Source organism: Rhea pennata, chromosome 4, assembly GCF_028389875.1.
Source record: "Rhea pennata isolate bPtePen1 chromosome 4, bPtePen1.pri, whole genome shotgun sequence".
NCBI lineage: Eukaryota > Metazoa > Chordata > Aves > Rheiformes > Rheidae > Rhea > Rhea pennata.
In genome coordinates, this window is record NC_084666.1 from 29028717 (window position 1) to 29050013 (window position 21297).

At 38.8% G+C, this 21297-nt stretch overlaps 1 protein-coding gene across 1 annotated transcript in view; it reads right to left on the bottom strand.

Annotated features, from left to right (window-relative positions):
• The window catches only part of SCFD2 (sec1 family domain containing 2), a 215584-nt gene that overhangs the window by 192265 nt on the left and 2022 nt on the right, over nt 1-21297 (bottom strand). Inside the window, exon 2 of the mRNA XM_062574522.1 lies at nt 16359-16527. Within this exon, the coding sequence (XP_062430506.1) occupies nt 16359-16527 (169 nt within the window). The remainder of the gene's footprint in view (nt 1-16358; nt 16528-21297) is intronic.

Here is a 21297-nt window from a genome sequence, read left to right on the forward strand (position 1 = left end):
TAAACATTTACGGAGAAGCATCTTAACCACAGTCTTGTTTAATGCTGACCTAAAAAAAAAAAAAAAATCCATGCTCATAGATATACATACAAGAAGGGGTTTTTTGCTTCAGAAAACCGGGAAGTTTAACATTTACTTCAGCATCCACAATGCAGAACAACTGTAATTGCCAATCACCACATACATGAGCTAATGCAGCTGCCCAAGAAATAATATTATTGAAAAGTAAAGCACTCGAATTCCACTCATTGTCTCTTCCAATATCAAAGGGTAACAACATAAACCAATGGCACCAGTGTGTACTAAATAACAATAATAATAATAATAAAAAAACCTCAAGAGAACAGAAAAGTAACATGCAAACTCTAGTTGAACATACGGAGAGTCAATACATGTGCACACATACTCTATGTATCTGAAGAGTAAACGAATTTATAAATGGGATCAAATTCTTACATTTCCATATTCAGTTTTAACCAAAAACAGTTGTTTAGTGTGTGGGGGGGGGAATCACGTGAGATGCTTCAAAAGTTTTTTTCAAAGATATGGATAGATTTGTTTGTTTTTTCTTTTAACAGAATTGGTGATGTGTATTAACAGATTTAGTCACATTCAGTGATCTTGTAGACAGATAGCACTTAGTGTTTCATCTTAGGACAGACAGACAATACAGCATTTTCCTGTAACAAAAACAAACAAAAATAAACACCACAGTTCAATGAGTAGTTTGAGGGGTTACAATTTCTTATCACCATCCTGTTTTGTTTAGTTTAGCTATTTGCAAGACCATTAATACCCACTTGGACCTGTAAAACTTCAAACAAAGGTAAAATATAAGGAAAAAATATAATATGAAGCACTCAATTGACCTATAAACTGTGAAACACTAAGGTAGTTTTCACTGCCCTTTATTTTCTTCTTCAGTAATAGAATAGATTAGAAAAAAATGCATATAGTCATTAAGACAGAATTCTTAAGTCAGTGGATTTACAGAATAACTAGTAGTTCCTTCTAGCTAGAGTAATTTTAAAATTTAATAATCAAGGCTTTCTATAAAAAGCTATATAATCAGAACAAAATGATTAGAGAAATAATTTATCAGTTCTTTCATCAATGGAACAAAAATATACCAATAATTTTAATAATATATACTTATCTCGATACCACTGGCACACGCAAATAAATCCCCTAACTTAAGTCTATATTATCATTGTTGTTAGCCTACAGCAGTGATGTGTTATATTAAACATACAAACTCGTGACAAGAAGCACTGAGAACAAACCCAAGCCTTACAAACACAACAGTTTTTAAGATCGAAAGAACTCCATGGGAGTCTGCTTGTGGACCAAATGTTATGCATTATCTCTGCAACTCCCAGATTAATTTACCACTCATATACGTATCCTTTTGTGGACAATGTTGACACTAACAAAAATCTACATGGAGCTAAACCAGGAGCAGCTCTCTGTCTATGTTATCAGAAAAGACAGATGGACAGACAGATGGATGGACGGACAGATAATCCACCCCTACATGTGCTGTGGCATCCCAAGTGCTTGCACACAGGATTAGATAATAATTCGTATAATAAATTGAGCAAGCAGAAGCAGCTGAAATTGCAGGGAGAAACCATCTTCATCCTTCCAAATTGCCTTATGAAAAGGAGAACTAGTGTTTAACTATCATACTCTGCTGTCTACAAATTACAAAGTTACAGAACTCTCAACTATACTAATGAACCCTTTATTTGCCAGAACACCAAAACTCTGGTAAACTCTTACTTAAATACAACTCTAATGTACACATACATTGCAAGTCACATAAGCAGGCAAATTTACCTCTGCAATTTCAGATGGTTGCTGATGTTCCTGCAAGATTATTTCTTCATCAGCTATAAAATGTTTGAGGGTTTCTCAAAATAAGTACAGCTGCTCTTACAGAACTGCTAGAAGAATCAACTAGTGTGAAACATCTGGCAAAGGACCAGAGTCTCTCCAAATACATTTCTGAAGCCAACTTTGGTAGTGTGCTACAAAACAGGATCGCAAGCAATGCCTTGCAAGAGGCTGGATGTTACACTTGATCATGAGTATTGTGCAAATAGCAGTATGTTTTTGCCATAATGACTACATTCCCAAGGGAGAAATCCTGGGAGATGAGTTGCAGAACATACACAGGTTTTCTAAAAATCCTGAACTATGTATTTGCTAAATATTTCAAGTAGTCAAGAAAAGAGGATCAAGATAGTACTTTATTTCTACTTTTGTCCCTGAAGGTAGTTGAGGGTAGTTTATGTACTCTAACAAAAGAAGTGTTCTCTTAGTTTCGTTTTGACCTGATAATATGCATTATTAATGAATTAAGATGTTCCTCAATGACGTTTTTCTAAAACAAATCTGAAGAGAACATACAAAGTTAAAGACAACAGACAGTACTTGTGTCCTTGTTTGATAACAGATTAACTCAGAAAAGTTCTCTTGTGTCTGGAAAGAGTGTTCAAACTCTATGAATTCTTCTTTTCCAATTCACATAGGATGAATAGGGAAGGTTGCTCCTGTAATTAAAATGATGGAATGAAAGACCTCATTTGCAAGTCTCCTTTATGCTGAGTGGAGTATTAGAAGGTTAGGGTGAAGTGTTTGACCTCTGTCACAGAAACACGTCCCTGTATTTTGTCCTTCCATAGCAATAGGTACTTACTCCCTTTCAATTCCTTGAAAATGCTCCAGTATCTCCAATCCAGTCTTCCTGGTCCTCACATGAGATAGATTCAATGACTACTAACAGGGATCTTCTCTGTTTCCTCTCCACTTAGATTTTTACCATCTGGGAAGGTAACCCTACATAGATGCATTAAAGTAGGTCAGAATAAGTATGTACTATCCCAGCCCCAGTGCTAACAGTAACACTTCTTTTTTCCTAAAGAATTTGCATTGTTGTTTGAGCTTCTTTCCCTAGTCTGGAATTCCTTTCAAAATACCTTCCAAATTACTCGTATCTGCAGCAAGTTCCTTAGAGCAAATGCTGGCAATCTGAGCAGTTTTACTGACTATGTGGAAAACACAGCAGCCACCACAACGGCAATTGCATGCGACCTTCCAGGCAGACTAATGCTGGATGATACCACCCTGAGGCAAGTTTCTGGGAAACAAAAGCACGTTCAGGAAGGTAATGGGTGCAGGAAAGAGAACCTATACAGTGCTGTTGCTGCTTACCAGGTTGCAGCATGACTGAAGTGGAAGAATTAGTCTCAAGAACAGTCCTGAAGCAGAAGCTGCACCTCCCAATGGCACCAAGAAACAGATTATTGTCTTTGCCTGAAGCTCTTTTATGATAGTTACTTACCAACTCCCAGAACCTCTGGAATCTATAATCTTGCAGGATTATTATCCTGAGATCAAGTGCCTCTGGTTGTCTTAAAACTTATGCAATTCCTATGTCTCAAAACCTTGGTTAACCCAAAGTCTTTACTGAAAGTATACTGTATCGATACAATTAGGATTCTATTAATCTTTTCTAAGGATTATTCTTTTTCTGCATCTTTCTCTACTGTAAGCATCCTCATCAAACACTAGTTTTGATTATGTATTTTTAACCCTTTCTGCTAACATCCTAAACAGAGAGAGCAAGGAAATTAATGAGAGAGGGAGAGCAATTAATAAACATCTCTGAAGGGTAGGACCAGTTTTGATAGAGGCTAAAGTGGTGTTTAGGTCTTACTAATCCCCGCAATATTAAATCCCACTAAGCTCCACCTCGCACACAGACATGATTCTGAACACACACTGTCCAAAGAGAAAAGGAGATTAACTAGCAACTAGGCAAAGAAGTTCCTAGCCCTAAAACGTGGCCAGTACCCTTAAAAACATTTTAACTCTATCCTGCCTCTGACCCCTATCTATCCTCCTCTGTAATTCTGTTATTTAACAGAATTGTATATGCAGAATACACAGCGCTACCATTTTTCTCCATTAACCAGCTGGTAGGGCTTCCTTCTCCAACAGCTTCAGAATAGTCATCTCCACAGGAAAGCCTTTATTGCTATTCAGCCATGTTAGGCCACTGCATATTTAGCTATCCTAGAACTCTGCTCTATTCAAACAGTGGCATTACAGATCTCAGAATCACAGAATCATAGAATCAGTAAGGTTGGAAGGGACCTCTGGAGATCATCTAGTCCAACACCCCTGCTCAGCAGGGTCACCTAGACCATGGTAGACAGGGTTGCATCCAGACAGGCCTTGAAGATCTCCAGAGAAGGATACTCCACAGCCTCTCTGGGCAACCTGGTCCAGTGCTCCGTCTCTCTCACACGGAAGAAATTCCCCCTCACGGTCAGGCAGAACTTCCTGTGCTTCAATTTCTGCCCATCGCCTCTTGTCCTGTCACACGGGACAACTGAAAAAGAGTTTGGCCCTGTCCCCTTGACACCCTCCCTTCAGGTACTTGTACACGTTGATAAGATCCCCCCTCAGTCTTCTCTTCCCCAGGCTGAAGAGGCCCAGCTCTCACAGTCGTTCCTCACAGGGCAGGTGCTCCAGCCCTCTGATCATCTTTGTAGCCCTACGCTGGACTCTCTCCAGTAGCTCCATGTCTCTCGTGTACTGGGGAGCCCAGAACTGGACACAGGACTCGAGATGAGGCCTCCCCAGGGCTGAGTAGAGGGGCAGGATCACCTCCCTCGACCTGCTGGCAACACTCTTCCCAATGCACCTCAGGAGACTATTGGCCTCCCTGGCCACAAGCGCACATTGCTGGCTCATGGTCAACTTGTCACCCACCAGCACTCCCAGGTCCTTCTCTGCAGAGCTGCTCTCCAGAAAGTCAGTAATACTTAAATGCTTAAATCTTAAATGCTTACTGTGGCACTGGGATGCATAGTGGACAGCCATGTATCATACTTGTTTTTCACATTTGCAAAAATAGGCTGCAGTTCCAGGTAGCAGGCAGTGTTCTCACGTCTTGCTAGATATTTTGGACTAGGGTCTAAACACTTGACTCTGAAGGGACTAGGTGCAGGTGTACTGCCTTCCCTTCTACTTTCAGTAGTTCTATTTCAAGACTGTTCTTGAAAGATTTCTCAAACTAGCTCAGGCAGAAGGATAAGTTGCATAGACTACTAGCTTGGGAAGTCATTATTAAGTAGTATCAGAAAATGGGTCATTCCACCAGCATTCAAAGGCAGAAGAGGCACCTGACATTTAGACCCCACAGCCACCGTTACAGACAGGCTGATTCAAATGTTAACAATCAAGCATAAATAGCAGTTGGAGGATTGCCTGAAATAAAGCAATTCACCATCCATATGAACACAGAAGCAAGTTTGCTTGCTTCAGGGCAAACAAAAGAAAAATCATTGAAGAGTGGAATAGTAAAATTCTCCCTGTTGGAAGAACTGCTTATTGTGATCAGAACTACTCTATTTTTCTATTAGTCAGGTGTGGACATACAGCATTTTACAAAGTAAAGGAAAACTAGTTACTCTGATACATCAGTCCTGGGGAAGGAGGAGGCTGAAATCTAATGTAATGTTTTCAGGAAAAGCCAAAAAATTACAGAAGGCAGAAAGGGCTATGGCAGCACCAAAGTGGGGGCACGGGTGTGTTTCTGAGCCTTACAAATCAAACCTTGAAAGGTGAGCAGCAGAAGAGTTGAGTTCCTGCCCACCATGCAGGACCTGAGGTGGCAGACCACGAAACTTGTCAGCTCATACCAAAAGGTGACTTTCTCCAGTAAAGAAAGATCTATGTGGTTTAGACTGCACATCTCTTGTAGCAGCAAAAAAGGTTGGGACAGCCAGTTAACAGATCTGAAGGAGGAAAGGTATGAAAGCCAAAGAAATCATACAGCTTTTTAAAGGTCCACTAGCACTGTACAAAATAATAAACTAATCTGCTTTGGGTTAAAATTACCCTAAGAAATCATGCAAGGGAATCCTTTTTAAGCAAAGGAAGGATTGTTGGGATACCTTTACAACACACTGTCGCAGGGGTGCTGGCACAGCATAATAGATTTGATGCACTTCCAAGATAGCCAAAACCCTCTTGCTAACTGCAATAAGATAGACCTTAATCATTCCAGTATTACCCCAGAATTTACTTTTGTTTCTCTAGCAGTGGCCAAACTCTGTAGATAGAAAGAAAAAAATGCACAAAAATAACTTAAAACTTGCTAATATTCATAACCATCATCCAGTCCTGTCTGAATGTCAACTGGCTGCCTTTTATTCCAATGAAATTATTCTGTAAAATGTTTTATTCCTACAAGCTGCAAGACAACAAGCTGAATGTCAGACCAAATTACTGTATGAATCAAGTTAATTGAAAGCTTCTGAGTAGGATTTTGTATAATACAAGGTATACCAAAACTCTTGCCAAATAACTCCTTAAAATGTGTATATTAAAGAGTTACTTGTCAGGGATTTTAATTTAGTTTTTGGACAAAGCAAGTGAATTATGCTAAAAATAAAGTCTGATTCTTACAACATCTGTATTACTTGGGAATACTACATGTGACATAATAGGTTACTTTAGAGCATTCTGTTCTGTGTTGTAAAGCTATTGCATAAGGCTGTTTTTATTAAAATGATTCCAATGAAAGAACAGTTAGTAATGAGGTGCTGACAACTGAATCTACATTCAGGGGTTGTATCAGAATGCTGAGTCCACTTTTACAGATACACAGAAAAGATGTGCTTGAGGCATGTAAAACCAATAGATTTTGGGTCACTTTTTGCTGTAGAGATAGGTTATTGGTAAATGTTTTCACTTATATTATCTATCTGAAGTGTGCTTTTCTTGCAATAGAAACGTAAGAAAATAAATCCAGATACCATGGAATGCCAGGAATTCTCTCTCAATGCTTTTGATCTGCAAAGGCTACTTTTGCTATCGTCTCCTTTGGCCTCTCTCTTGCGCTCTGGTTCACCAGCCTAAAATCTAGAGTAACCTAAGCAACTTCTCAACTAGGAATTCATTCCACTGCAAGCTTCAACACCATTTTGAGAACTTAATGTACAGAACTATGACTTCATCATAAAAGGAAAGACAATCCTTCAAACAAGTGAATCAGTTATCACAAAAATAATTTCTTGCTAAGTTTTACATCATAGAGTTATTAAAATATTCAGAGATATTCTCTTGATGAGCTGAGAATAATTATTCAAATACAGAGTAAGACACCCATGAAACACAGTAAAAAAAAAAAAAAAAAATCTGAAGCAGACCTTACATTAAGGACAGATTATCTGAACAGGCTGGGCCAGATTCTCTGCTAGCATGTTGGTGAAAGCAAATTTAGACCAACTGAAGGCCTGGCCCTAGATGCCTTCCTTACTTCAAAGTAGCGCATTTGTCATAGCTTCAATACAAACCTAGAGCCTTAACTTCTGCAGATCTCAAACAAACCTAATATGGCCAATTCTAGTCTTCAAAAACTGACAGCTATTCAGAAAGAATAAAGCTTCAGCATCAGGCTTTCATTTTTATAACCATTTCCATACCCTGACTGATCTGTCACGGAGAAAGAGATAAGGACTTTATCTACGTTGCAGATGTTCACCCACCCTTCTGGATAGCTTTTCACAACCCCTCCCTGATAGACTTCTGCCCACCACAGAATGAATAAAGAGAGTACAATTTTGTTCTAATTAAAGATCTCTGGATTTTTAATGGCTTTTTGTAGTCATTCAATATAAAACTAAGTCACTCAGATGTCAGCAAGGTCTGAGACACTTGTACACTAGCAAGTACCTACAAAGCCATTCCTTCCTATTCTCAGTGGCCAAACAAGGTGACAAGTGAAACAGAAAGCCACTATTCAAAGGATACAGATAAAGAAGGAATCCTCTCCAAAACCCTGAGAAGGTTATGAGCACATCTTTGCAATGGAATGAGAAGGCAACTGTTTTCCAGAAGTTAGAAGAAAAGAACACCGAATTCTTATTCAATTTCTCCATGTATAAAAAACAATTTTCCAAAAAACCCAATGTTTTTGTATGTTCTTCAGAAGACACTTGGAAAAGGACTTCTGAAATTTCAAAAGTTCAGAAATAATGCATTTTTTTAAAAGATAGGATTAAGATAGGTACCTGGCAAAAAGGATGCAAAAAGATAGGGTTGGTTGGAAAACAGAGACAGAAACAGGTTTAACTGCATTACTGCTCTAAGTGCTAAGCATTTCAGAGTGCATAAGTTCCTCATACAGTGCATGTACCTTTGGAAGAGAGAGATCTGAGAGGAAACAAATAAACAGAAAAACTGAATTGAAAATAGGGAAGAGGAAAAACACTCATGCTCCGATACAACTCAGAAGCACATGAAGAAAAATATGAGGAGGCTACAGAAGGAAAGAGCCTCAAACAGCCATGCCAAATAACAGAACAGGAGACAAATTTTTTGGTAAATTATGAAAAGGTAAAAACCAGTAAGTATTTATTTGTTTAAGAAAGAAGTAGTTGTCTATGCACAAATTATGCTTGCTTTCCAGGGTAAAAAGCATCTTTAAGCGCTGTCAGGTAAACAGTTCATTTCACATAAATTTTAGTCTGCAGAAACTTTGATTGCTGTTTCATATTAAGTTCAAAACCTTGAAAGAATCTCAGCCATATAGTCAAAACTTGTAACAAAACGTATTGGCAACAGATAATGCTGTTTCCCTTTCCAAACATCGATTCCTCATCAGAATGAGAAGTTTTCATTTGTTCTATTATGACTGATTTTCTGCTTTGCAAGACACAGCAGACTTACTGTTTGAAAATGATAAACTGAAACACCCATCCAGGTCACTCAGTCTCTGTTCTGGCACTATGGTTAAATGGCAAACAAGTAATTACACAGTACGTAATAAGGCCAATGCATATCACTGCATTTTAAAACCTCGTTGAGGTCATTCTGGAGGCAAACTTTAAGGCAGTTGGCCAAGCAGAGACCTCTTGATGCTTGGACAACATCTGGGTAACATTTAAATGTATTGTGTCCTTCAATGGGACAACGAAAACCATAAAGCTGGACCTTAATGACAGTACTCAAAGAAAATGAGGTGAAATACATGGAATCCTTCTCCAGAAGAACTAAGAATCTGTGTCTTTTATAAATTAAGCATGCAAAGTTCTTGTTTTTGCCATTTTCAACTAACAGATTCTATAAGTAGCTATGAGTCTTGAATCTTTTGATCCTTACACTTTCTGAAGATAGCTAGCCCAAACCAAAAATCCAGTTAAATGTCCTTAAAGGAAAAGGAATAAAGTCTCCAAGAACAGTTTGCCACAACTTCCAGAATTCCTTTTTGTGTGTTTAGAGGCAGAGACAAGGAAGAACTGCTCAGCTGATGCTGAGAGTCTGCCAGCACAAAACATTCTTTATCTTGGGGAAAATACACTTGAAGCTTCCTGTTATCTGTAAGATAACTTCTGAGGCTTCTCAAGTCTGTCAAAATAAGTGATTAAAAAACATGGCACCTAATAAACAAGACACTTTCAGAGCTGAAAAATCCTCATACAATTCCTTTGTTGTTTATTTCAAACTAAATACTGCAGCAAAGTGAAGTTTTGCATAACAGCAGTGCAGTATTGTAGTAGTGCCATAAGTTACATGGTACAGGCGAGGCAGAGATCCTGACCTCTTCCTAGAATTTTCTATCCTCTGCACAACTCCCTCCCACGCTTTTTCCATTTCAAGGAGGTCTTGTGTTTAAAAGATCCAGGCAAATAATGCACATTTATTGTAAGATGCAATACATCAACTTGTTCATCTTATCCTGTAGCAACAGTCAAGTTCATTTGATTTAGTTTGGTTTGAAACCAGGCAGAAAGCACCTCCTTTCTTTGCTTAGGACCTGAGGGGAATGTTTGTCTTGATCAACAAATCCTAGAAGGTGATGCAGTCAGGGCTTTACTCCCAAAACCTTTGTATTGCCTTGAGAAGTTTTGAACAAGGCAACTATGAATAGGCCTCCACTCTGCAGTGTGCTCTGAGCCCATACAAGTAAAATAAAAGAGCTAGTAGGAAGACTGCCAGTCCAGCAACAGGACCAGGGGAACTGCCATGTTTGGGGCATCCTAACTTCCTGATTTGCCCTTTGGAGAAGCATCTCATGGCTGGACTGTTGAAAAAGCAAGAGGTATTAGCATAAAAAAGCCCAGTAAAGCCAATTAACCTCCCTTGAAATGGAGGTTAGTGGCACAGCATGAGATCTAGAAGCACAGGGATTGCTGAAACTTCTCCTGTCATGGGGGAAGGAAAATGTTACTATTGTTTTTCTAACGTATGAAGAAGTCTGTTTTCATAAATCCCCCAATTAAGATCATCTCTCTTACTTAACAGTGCTGCTCATCCTGTTCAGAAAGGCAAACAGGAAAAGGGTGCTTTTTGTGATTGTTTTTTGGGGGGGAGGGGTTTGTTTGTTTGTTTTGGTGAAGTTTGGATTCAGACCAAACCTCAACAGCAGAGTTCAATATGAACACTAAAGCAGAGGCGGGAGGCCCCAGGGAAAGCAGGAGCCCGGAGCTCCCGGCAGGGGGAAGCATCGAACAGCAGAAAAGCAGGAAAGAAAAGAGGGACTCCTCAGGAGCAGGGAGACTCTGGCAGCCTGCGCAGGCAGGGAGCCCCAGCAGCACCCGGCTGCTCAAGCACTACCAACATACTGCGACAGATACAGTCCCTCACCATTCTGAAGAGCCTTGCCATCCATTGTTTTGATTTATTCTTCCTCTCTGCTAATATTCCCAATGAATACTAAGCAAAATATGTACATGTTGTCTGGGTTTTCTTACTGTAGTATGAATTTTTCCTCCTTAATGTTACTTACATAGAAAGTAAAACTATTCTGACTTATGTCATAAATGCACAGTTCATCCAAGGACAAGAAATAGGACAAATAACCATCTTTTTGCAAGCTTTTCTAAATTATTACTCTTGCAAAAAAAAAAAAAAAAAAAAAAAAAAGAAGTCTTTTTTCAAATTAGCATCATTAGCTGACATAAAGGAAGTATTTTTCATTTCACTTTTTATTCTTAAGTAACAAAGACCCAAAGACTCCAACATACTTAGTTTATAATTAATTCAGTTCAGTTAAGAAAAACATCTCTGTCTGTTAGATATCCTTCTGATGCTTGTTCTCCATTTGAACTGCTGCTCCACTAGCTCAAGGAAAAAGACATAGTGGGAGAACTCAAAACAGCACTCACTGTCAATACTACTAAGCACTGCAGGCAGAGAGTGAATGACAGTCTAGAAGAAAGAACAAACACCTTTGCTTGTCCTGACACCTTCTTACAGCCCATGTAATCATTTAGGCCACTATTTGTACTGTCCCAGAGACTAGAATCCCAGTTGCAACCCAAGATTTTCTGCCACTTGTTTTGCAAACATGTATCCTGAAAAAATCCTCTATTTTACCAGTTCAAACGTAAGTTCTTTGGACAAGGATAGAGGAGCAAACAGAAGTAGGAAGAAATGAGTTTTCTTCCCCAAGATCATACAAGCATGTAGACAGCAGAGCTCGGAGTGTAATATACATCTCCTTGCCACTTCCTTCCTCAACCACCTCTTCTCTACCCTCAGGCTTCCAAGCCCCCCAAGTACCTAGACTACCTCATTTCACCATGCACACGAATAAAGCCAGATGCAGAGTGGGGCTTTCTTCTCCAGTTAAACTATAGGAATCTTAATAGAATTAAATACTTTCATTTAAAAGCATCAAAATATGAGTAATAACATACCTCAAAACTAAGCAGGATCAGAAAAGATACACGCTTTCAACTTTCATTAACATGAGACACTGAAATTTTACTACTGTATCTCAAGGGTTGTTCTAATTTTAAATGAACTTCTTCCTCTCCATCACAGCTCTCCTTGTACCTCTCATGCAAAGACCAACAGAAAAATTTTACAAGTGCCACGTTTTAAACATCTGGCCTCCATATCAAGGTTTTCTAAATCATACCCATCAACAAGATCACCTCATTCAGAACTTATTTTTCTCCAGTGCCAATCCAGATGAACTAGTGGCTCCAATGGCTTTACCAAAAGTACCTAGACACCTCCGCTATACTGCTCACTGAATTGCTTTAGGCATAGCAGCCCAAACATGAAATGTATATTATAGTTTTGCATTTTTATGGAAAACTGCCTGCCATAAGAACCCAATGGCTCATTGTATTTTTTTAAGTATATTTTAAATGGAAATCTGGCCTTTTTCTGAGATTTTTATCACCACACTGAACTCTGAGAAGCTTAAAGACTCCAAAGATTGGAGTAAAGGAAGTAAGAGTGGAAAAGCAAGTAAGAAAACAATCTCTGTTCAGCAAGTTCTTAAATATAAACTAATTCAGTATTCAGTTTACTCAGCAAAATATGAGAGCACATTAAAAGCGCTCCTGGGTAATAAAAGGATAGATTAAAAAAAAAGCAAACATACATGTTTCTTCAGTTGCCCACAATTCAGCACCATGTAACTCTTTACTCCATGTTCTCACACACCACAGATCTGCAGAAAGGAGGGAGAAATCTAAACCCCAACTTCCTGTTTTAGCAAGCTGTCGTGTCCCTCAGCGCCTCAGCTCCCATGCATGAGATGGCAAAAAGCACAATGCAGGTTACCGTCAGGATAAATACAGGACCTACTGCAGGATGCTTCCAGATAAACATGCAGGATAGGTGCTTTTAGAAATAAAGCAGCCAAGTATGTTATCAAAGGGACACTATGGGTCACAGCCACTGACAGCTTGATGTGCATCCAAGAAGACAATTCCTAATATGCTAAGCCGCTTAGTGTATACTTAAAATTAGCAGTTCCACTGAAATTGTTAAAAAAAGAAATATTCCTCCAAATATTACTAGGTTATCAAAATGCAGAGACCAGCAAGCGAGCTGTAATCAATATAAATTTTTTAAATAATCTCTACCATTAAGCTTTCATAATCTCCACTCCTCTGGTGGATTATTCATTTGAAAGGACATGGAAACAGAAACAGGCAGTTCTGGCTCAGAGTAGACTTCTTTATGTCTATAAACGGTTTCATTCACCATATATACATAAAAGTATAAATGAATACAATACTTTGAAACTTAATTCTCAAAGAACATAACTCTCAACTAACATTCACACTGGAGTAGCAATGTGTCAGTGATTACAGTAGGGCAAACAACTGCTCCACAAAATCTGAGGCTACTAACAACGCTAAGAAATCTAGAATAGGTTGGAAAATTTTGTTTAGAAATTCTTTTCCTTGTGGAGAGAGCACCTTCAAAGTATAGTAACCTAAACAGCATATGGCATGTACATTTTCATCTAAGTCTTTAAAGAAGCCCATTATTTCCTTAGGTTTAAGAGAAGAACTCTGCTTTATTTCACCACACCAGTCATAAATTATTCATTAATTCTGTATGCTAACTCTGTAACTGAGCCCAGATGTTTCTGTTGGAGAGGCATACCATAAGAAAAGTTAAATATAGCAAGCTGTGTGGAGAGAGCAGAGCTGTCTCTCCACCACAACATGCTCAAATATTAACTTGAGAAAAAATAATGAAAGCATTTGAAAAAAATATTTTGAACATGTGAGTCTGCTTGTGAAATGCCATGACATGTGGCCTCTCTCTCAAGATATCACACAGAAGAGTGTCATGTCCCCCTTGAACCCCCCCCCACCCCACATTTCACTTAGGATTAGTAACTTAAGTTGTACCTTTCTCTAGAAAAGGTACTGTCACTTTCACTTGCCAGAGTAAACAGAAAATTTACAAGCAGAGGAATACTCATTGCCACACATCATTAACATGTATAAATCAAGGCTTACCTTTTCAATTACAAACACTTTCAAGCCTACTATCAAAGGCAATAATCCTGTTCACAAAGAACTGAGAGCATCATTGACACGGGAACTTATTTGGTGGGAATTTTAAATCCATTTCAGTGCTTCAGAAGAACTTCAACCATTTTATACTTATCATGATGGTTAATCCTTGAATTGATAAGCCAACACTAAGAACATAGTCTTAAACAGAATGGAAGCCACAGCCTTCAGCTACCTGATCAGACATTGTTATGGATTCTGGTACTCTTCAGCAACTGTCTTAAGAGAGTTTGGAAATGCCTATTTTAAATCAAAAACAATCATTTCACAGTTAATCATTTCATAGTTGAGGGAAAAAATTAAAGACATAGGGTTGAAGAATGTAGAATCACATTCTGTTTCGGACACTGTCTTCTCAGGCATGCAATACTCCTTCAGCTGCAAGCAACACGGAGATACATTATCATAAAAGAGATTGAGAGGTCATTTAGCCCTTTTGCTCTGCTCCCAAGCAAGATCAATCTTATTTAAGCCACTCCTGGCTGCCATTTGCCTCATCTGTTCTTAAAAATTGCGAGTGATACAGATTCAGTAAGATCATAGAATGGCAAGGTTGGAAGGGACCTCTGGAGATCATCTAGTCCAACCCTCAGCGTAGCCCATACAGGGACTGAACCCACGCCCTGGCATTAGCAGCACCATGCTTTAACCAACTGAGCTAAACTAAGATGACATTGCAGAGGGTGGTTATTACGGGAATGTTGTTAGAGCCAGGTGTGGTAACAAACTGGCTTGCTACCACACTACCAGTTGGTATTAGTTGCTGCCATCCAACTTTGTTGCACTTACATAATCACAATTGAGCACCCTATATCCAGCTCCCTTTGTGTTTTTTAACCATTTTTGCCCATAGGAAACTTTGCAAAATAACTATGCTATTAACAGAGGCAACTTCTGTTAGCTAGTAAATAGGCAAATTAACTTCAATGTAAATGCCATCTGCCACCTTAGAAAGGTGCTTCACCTAAGATGTTTGCCACCTGAAGAAGGAAATTTCCATAAGGAAACTCTGCAGCTTGTTCCTAGAAAAGTGACTACAGAGAAAACTGAAGTCATAACTCTAGCAAAGGAAGGCATACTAGCACTAGCTTTAATCTTACCGTCAATAATGCTAGGAATAATGGAGTGGTAGTACAGGTCAGCAATTTTAGGACATTAAATATCTTTTTCCCCCCCTCTAGTCCACGCTGCCAGAAATTTTATTTATTTCTGGTAGCAAATTAAAGTTAGCACAATGAGCAGCTATGCCAACATATCTGCCATGGACAATGACATCTTATTTTGCTGTGTAGATAGACCTTGAGGACATCGCACTTCTACTGTTGCACTCAGCTGGAAAGTAGAGAATGAAAAGACAACCATAACTTATTTCAAGTTAGTCACCGTGGCACTAACTTACAGCTGAGTCCACCTGTATGTTTCCTTTCCATCTTCTGAGAGAAGAGACAGTTATTCAAGATGAAACTTAGACACTGGACCCAATTACAGCGTGTGTGGGAGATGGAAGATGTCAAAGGATCATAAGGCTCTCATAAAATAAAGACCGTATGTTGGAACGATGAAAAAAAAAAGATTTTGCTGAAAGCTTCTTTTTTTGGGGGGGGGGAGGGAAGTTGGGAGCAGAGAGCAGGTATAATGTACTAAAAGGAGTCAAACCAGAATAAAAATATTAGATGTCCCATTTTGAAAAATTATGTTCTCATACACGGAGGGAACATTATGGCAAAAAGAGATGTTTTCACCTCATTTACACCACACGAATTTCTATAGCACTAAGATTTTCCTTGCAGGGTGAAACCAGCACCTGGTGTATTTCTTAGTTTATGCATGGTAACATAAGCTGTAAGAAAATTTCAGTTCAGATAAAGTACATCTGATTTGATGTTTCAGTTTCTAAATGTAGTTACAACCAATGTCTTAGCTACAAATTATACAGAGCCAATTATAATTGTTCAGAATTACTGCTTAAGTTGTTCTTGTTTAAGCAGAAATCAGAGACCTTCATGGAGCTGTCTGTACCTCAGTTTATGCCTAATTACCTTCCTCTATAGGTTTCTTGTTTGAAAACAGGGATAAAACCTTAAGTCAACAAGCACTCTAACAAGAGTTCACCAAGCAGCTCACTCTATAAGAGAGCTTAATGGAAGCAGAAAGCCACACTAAGGACCTGCCTCTTATTTGGGCATAAAAAAAATCACAAGAAAGATCTGGGGTTTAATCTGTGTTGATTTCTGTTATAATAATCCACAGCAGTTTAAACAACACAAATCTAAAAACGGTCTGAGATTCTTCCATTTTGGGGAGTTTTATCTGGCTCAGTCACTTAATGCACACATACAAACTGATTATACTCCAGCAGAATTATGACCAGATGGGTTTCTCTCCTAAATTGGATTTTTGTACTTTGACTTATTCTTTGTTTCTTTTTTTTCATGCCAAAATAACAAACACACTCAACATCTTAAGAAAAGAAGGAAAAAAAGGGGGGAAAAAAAGAATGTTTACTTTGGTTGTGCTAAGCAGCCAGGTGCTATAACACTGCAAGCTTCATCTGGAGTCTGCAGTGCAGTGAGTTCCACCATGTTAACCATCACATCAGTCTTGTGCCCCGGGAGCTTGGGAAGCACAGAAAGTATCTTCTCTGCAAGGTTGTCACCATGATGACCAACTGCTCCTGGAAAAGATTTTAAAAAGAAAATATCAGGTAGGCAACAAGGAGGGAAAAAAACACAAGGAATTGAGAACAAAACAATAACCATATGTTTGGGGGAGAATGAGACGGGTAGTCAAAACACCAAGATGACATTTAGCTTTTCAAAGTTATTTTGCTAGAAAAATTAAGCAGTGGAATGTCTGAAGTTAAAACTATTGATATAATTCCAGAAGGATGTTTAAAAAGCATAATTTAGGCTTAGCCTTACAGCTGTTAGACATTCCCTGATTTTGTACTTTAAATATGCAAAATGCGTAAGAAAGTTGTTAAACAAAATATACAGTAGCTATATAAAAACAGCAAGCAAAGAAATCCTCTCTCTATATATATAAACACACACATGCATGCACACACCCCTCCACACTTTCATAGATAAGTCTGCATACATACACACTATGCTTTTCTATCTAAAATAATAAGAAACTGAATGACTGTGCTTAAAAGGGCTGTAAATTGCATACATAGCTACCCACACAAGCTGGCAGAATATTAATGTTACCAGCAACATGCCACCATCAAGGTCATCTCTATGTGGCTTAAGGCAGCACAGGTATTCAAAACCAACATGAAATGACTAAAATAATGTAAAATATCAATTGGTCATGTTCCATGAGAAACTCCAAATTTCTGCTGGCATTTTTTCTTCAGTCCTCCTAATTTCAAAGACATATGCTCTATCTCCACTGAAAAACTCTAAAGATAGGCGCTACCATGAAGTTAAAAATATTAAGACTACGCACAAAGCCCAAGCAGAAGAACATCACCCATACTACAGATGAAAACGTTGGAGAAGGGCCAAAAATCTCACCATCTTTAAATCAGGGACATGACCAAAGTATTCATATGCTACAAGTTTAGCTCCTGTCCAGCTATCATCCCAGGGCCAGATACTGTTTTTGAGCTTGGTAATGTTCTCCTGGCTCTACTCACAAGAAAAGGAGGCTTTTGTTGCCTTTCAAAAGTGGCTCCAAAGACATTTCAGGCTATGGTCCCATTCCATAAACATCTATAAACACAGACCCTATCTGCCCTCATGACTGATCATTTCCAAAAGATAGAGCAGGTCTGTTTCAACCGGTGAAGTTAATCTCTCAGCCTCCATAAATCCAAAGGAAACCCTTACATCAAGTACATTGGAGTGGTCAAATCATTACCTACATTTGGTTAATTATAAGGTTGTCTGTAGCAAGTCAACAAAAGCCAGGTGTCCAATACCATAAAACCATCTCATGCTTAGTAACTATTTTGACTTGTTGCAAAAGTCAAAGAGAGAAGTAAGGATAAAAAAGAAGCGGAAAAGCAAGTTCAAATTCCACACTGGCAACGTCTCTATCCAGAGGAAGCAAGGAAAGCACGTGTGTCTAGCATGTGGTGATAATGCAGTGCGGACACCTGGCTGCTCAGCTGGATTGAGATTACCAATTTGTTTCACCAGAGATTCTAATAGGCACAGAATAACAGCAACTTTCCTTCCTATCATCCCCAGCCAGATTCAGACTGCTGAATTACAGATGAAATGAACTGAGTAGTCTTTGCAACTCCTTAAGCCATCTGCTCTCTAAAATCCCTACATTCTTCTTACAAGGTCAGTCACTTGTCAGCCACACTGCAGTTATCAACACTCACGAAGTTACAGACATGGAAAACAGATGGTAATCTTCTAAATTTCCACTGTCATGTACTGGAAGCAATGCCTATCTCTCCACGCTTACTACAGCAAGTGACATTTAGCTAGAAAAGGCATTTAACTAAAACAGAAACACCTCAAATGCAAATAAATCCATGTTAATCATTATTATCCCTCCTTTCTCCTTTGATAGTGGGGGAAGTCTTAGCTTGTTTGAGTTGCTTCCACCATCAGCCAGTACCATCTCAGTCTTTGCCATCCCTGCTACTCCTTCAACAGTCCTGCTGGCCAGCAGGCACTAACAGTTTTGCACCATCTCTTCAGATCAATCAGAAAAGGTCTCCTTCAGCTTTTAAACTACTCTCACCCATGACCAGCTACGCAAATCAACCAAAGCTGGCAGCAAAGTTAAGCCTTGTAGAACCTTAAGAGAGGAGGACTGCAAGTAAGAGGCAGTCACTTTTTCAGCACATTGATTTTGACAGGGTGTATAAAAACTGTTTTCTAGACTCTTCTCATCATTTTGAGAATAGTCAACAGGCTGCTCAACAACTCATGACCAGCACTGTTCAAAGTAGCTGACAGCTTTAATGCTGTCAATGTGTACACACATTGAGTGCTGAAGCAGCAAAGAGAAGTTATCTGACTAATGTAAAACAGTCGTCTTCATGCTAGGTTAGTATCCAGCCTTGAGGATACAGGGAATCTAAGGTACAAAGCTATTCTAATTTTACTTCATCTCCTCATTAGATTTACAAATGGAAGCACATGACACTTGATGCAGGTTGCATTGTCACAACTGTCAGACAGCTGAGTCTGCAGCAACAGCCAGAAATTCATTAACTGCACTGCACTCCCCTCTCCCCTGTACACTCCCCAACCCCCCGCCAAAAAGGCATTTATGACATGCACAAGAAGGTATTCTCCTAAGCCGTTTACAAGCCCTATACCACAATACTTGGTCATAAGCTCTTAAATTCTCCTCCAGCTCTATTGCCTGGTACAAATACAACGCAGATTTAAGGAGCAAACGTAGATTCTTTATTTTGCGTTACAGAAGCAACTTGAGAGCTTTTGCAACGGGAAGACTTTGAAGGTAGTCACTAAACATGAGGAGCTTGAATTAGAAAGCAGTGCTCCTACAAAGGCACTGCTTGTTATCCAACAACTATTGCAGCTAACTTCCATGGCTCATGAGAAGCTAGTGGCTTCTCCTTCAGTCAAACTGAAGGCAAAATTGTGCATCTTAATTCAGGTTTTTTCATTCTGTTCATTAAAGGTAGCATATATAAGTAATGATGAATAAAAAAAAATGAGATTATAACAAGCAATCAATAGAGCTCAATCCAAATTTTAGAATAATACTTCAGAGAAGATTCTTTGGTTCACAGAACCTAGAAAGAGTCAATTAGATGCCTTCTGATTTTTGGAAAGAAAAACCTGCCGTTTTCTATACTACTAATTTCTTTTTAATTCAAAAAAAATCTCAATTGGAGGTTTATAAATGCTTCTGTAGCTTGTTCTTTAAAGTGGAAAGCTCTTAATATTTATTTAAATACCAGTATTTTTCCATAGTTTACTTGCTTGCAACTGTGGCACCAGAAAAGGCATTTTGAGACATTTTGACTTTTACTATTGGAAGTCATTTGGTGCCAATGAAAACTATCCGTCAGTCTGTGCTACCATCTCACCTGCTCTAAATAAGCATGGAACATCAGCCGAAGGTAAGAAATTTGTTAACACAACTCCTTCAGACATCATGTAAAGCTTTTCTGAAGTTGTGTTCCATCCGGGTCTCCAAGTTAGAGAACATTTGCCTCCTAACAGCCTATTCAGCATGTTTCAAAAGCACCTGGTTTGAAGCAGCAGTCTAACTTAAAGAGTAGCCCAGCATCCACACTTAATGAACTTTCAGGTTTTTGTGGAAGAGTTTGGAGTATGAAAGCATTATTATAACTCATGGATACATAACTATTTCTCACACCTGCAGCCCACATGTTGGACAAGATTCACATATCATAAGATATGACAAGATATTTACAATTCACCTCCAAAATCTTTCATCTTCAGAGGGAGGCAATTTAACAAGTTGTTTTAAATTAGTCCCAAATGAGGGAGTCTACCTCAAAGACTTTTACCTGTAACTGTTTGTTACTTGAACAATACCACTGTATTTTTACACTGCAAACTACAAATACCTATTATAGCTTGATAAATGCACTATACAGTTTTCAATACTAAGCCACAAATCTGAAATTATGAAGCTTTAGCTTTTAGTTTCAGCCTGAGTAAGGCTGAAACTCTACAGACAACACTCGCTCACCTCAGGCAGAGTAGTGGGGGAAAAAATATATCAAAGATTGAATATACCTAAGAAGTTAAGGTTTCCTGTACAGTTTAATCCTGCCATTTCCCACCTCCTGACCACTGATTTCATAAATTAGATGTTGCTCTTTTTATTTACTTTTACTGTCTGATTTCCAGCAAAACAAACTTCATCACATGGCATCAAGTTCACATCCATATAGGGCTTTACTTTTAAGAGCCCTCCTAAATTTCAGTTCCTTGAGCTTGCACTGTCCTTGATGGCAAGAGTCCACTGCCATGTCCAAGCGATACAAGGCAAATGAAGGCTTTGGTGAAACCACCAAGTAGTTCTAGAGACGTTCACTGGCAGCAAAAAAGTAGAAAGGATCTTAAAATTGGTTATAGACACTGGAGAGAATATATTTGCAGAACATGAATGCTTTTGTTTCTCATACTTACTTCAGTTTTGAGAGTTCTGATGCATTCACTCTAGAACTACCCCACTACAATCCTGGTCTTTCTCCCAGCAACATTCCTCTCCTGAAATACAACATCCGAAACTTCACAGATTCGAGCCCAGTACCAATAACATCCCTTCATCCCTCCTCAGTCTTTGTCAGACAACTCCCTACCAACAAAATACCATTTTTTTATTGTCTTTTTATTTTCCTGCCACATGAGCACAGGAATCTTTGCCCACTTGCATTAGTTCCCACCCTAAACTGGCACTGTCATCATTTCATACATGGTTCTTCACCCAAGTCCACCTTCATGCAACCCCCTCAGAAGCTTTCCCA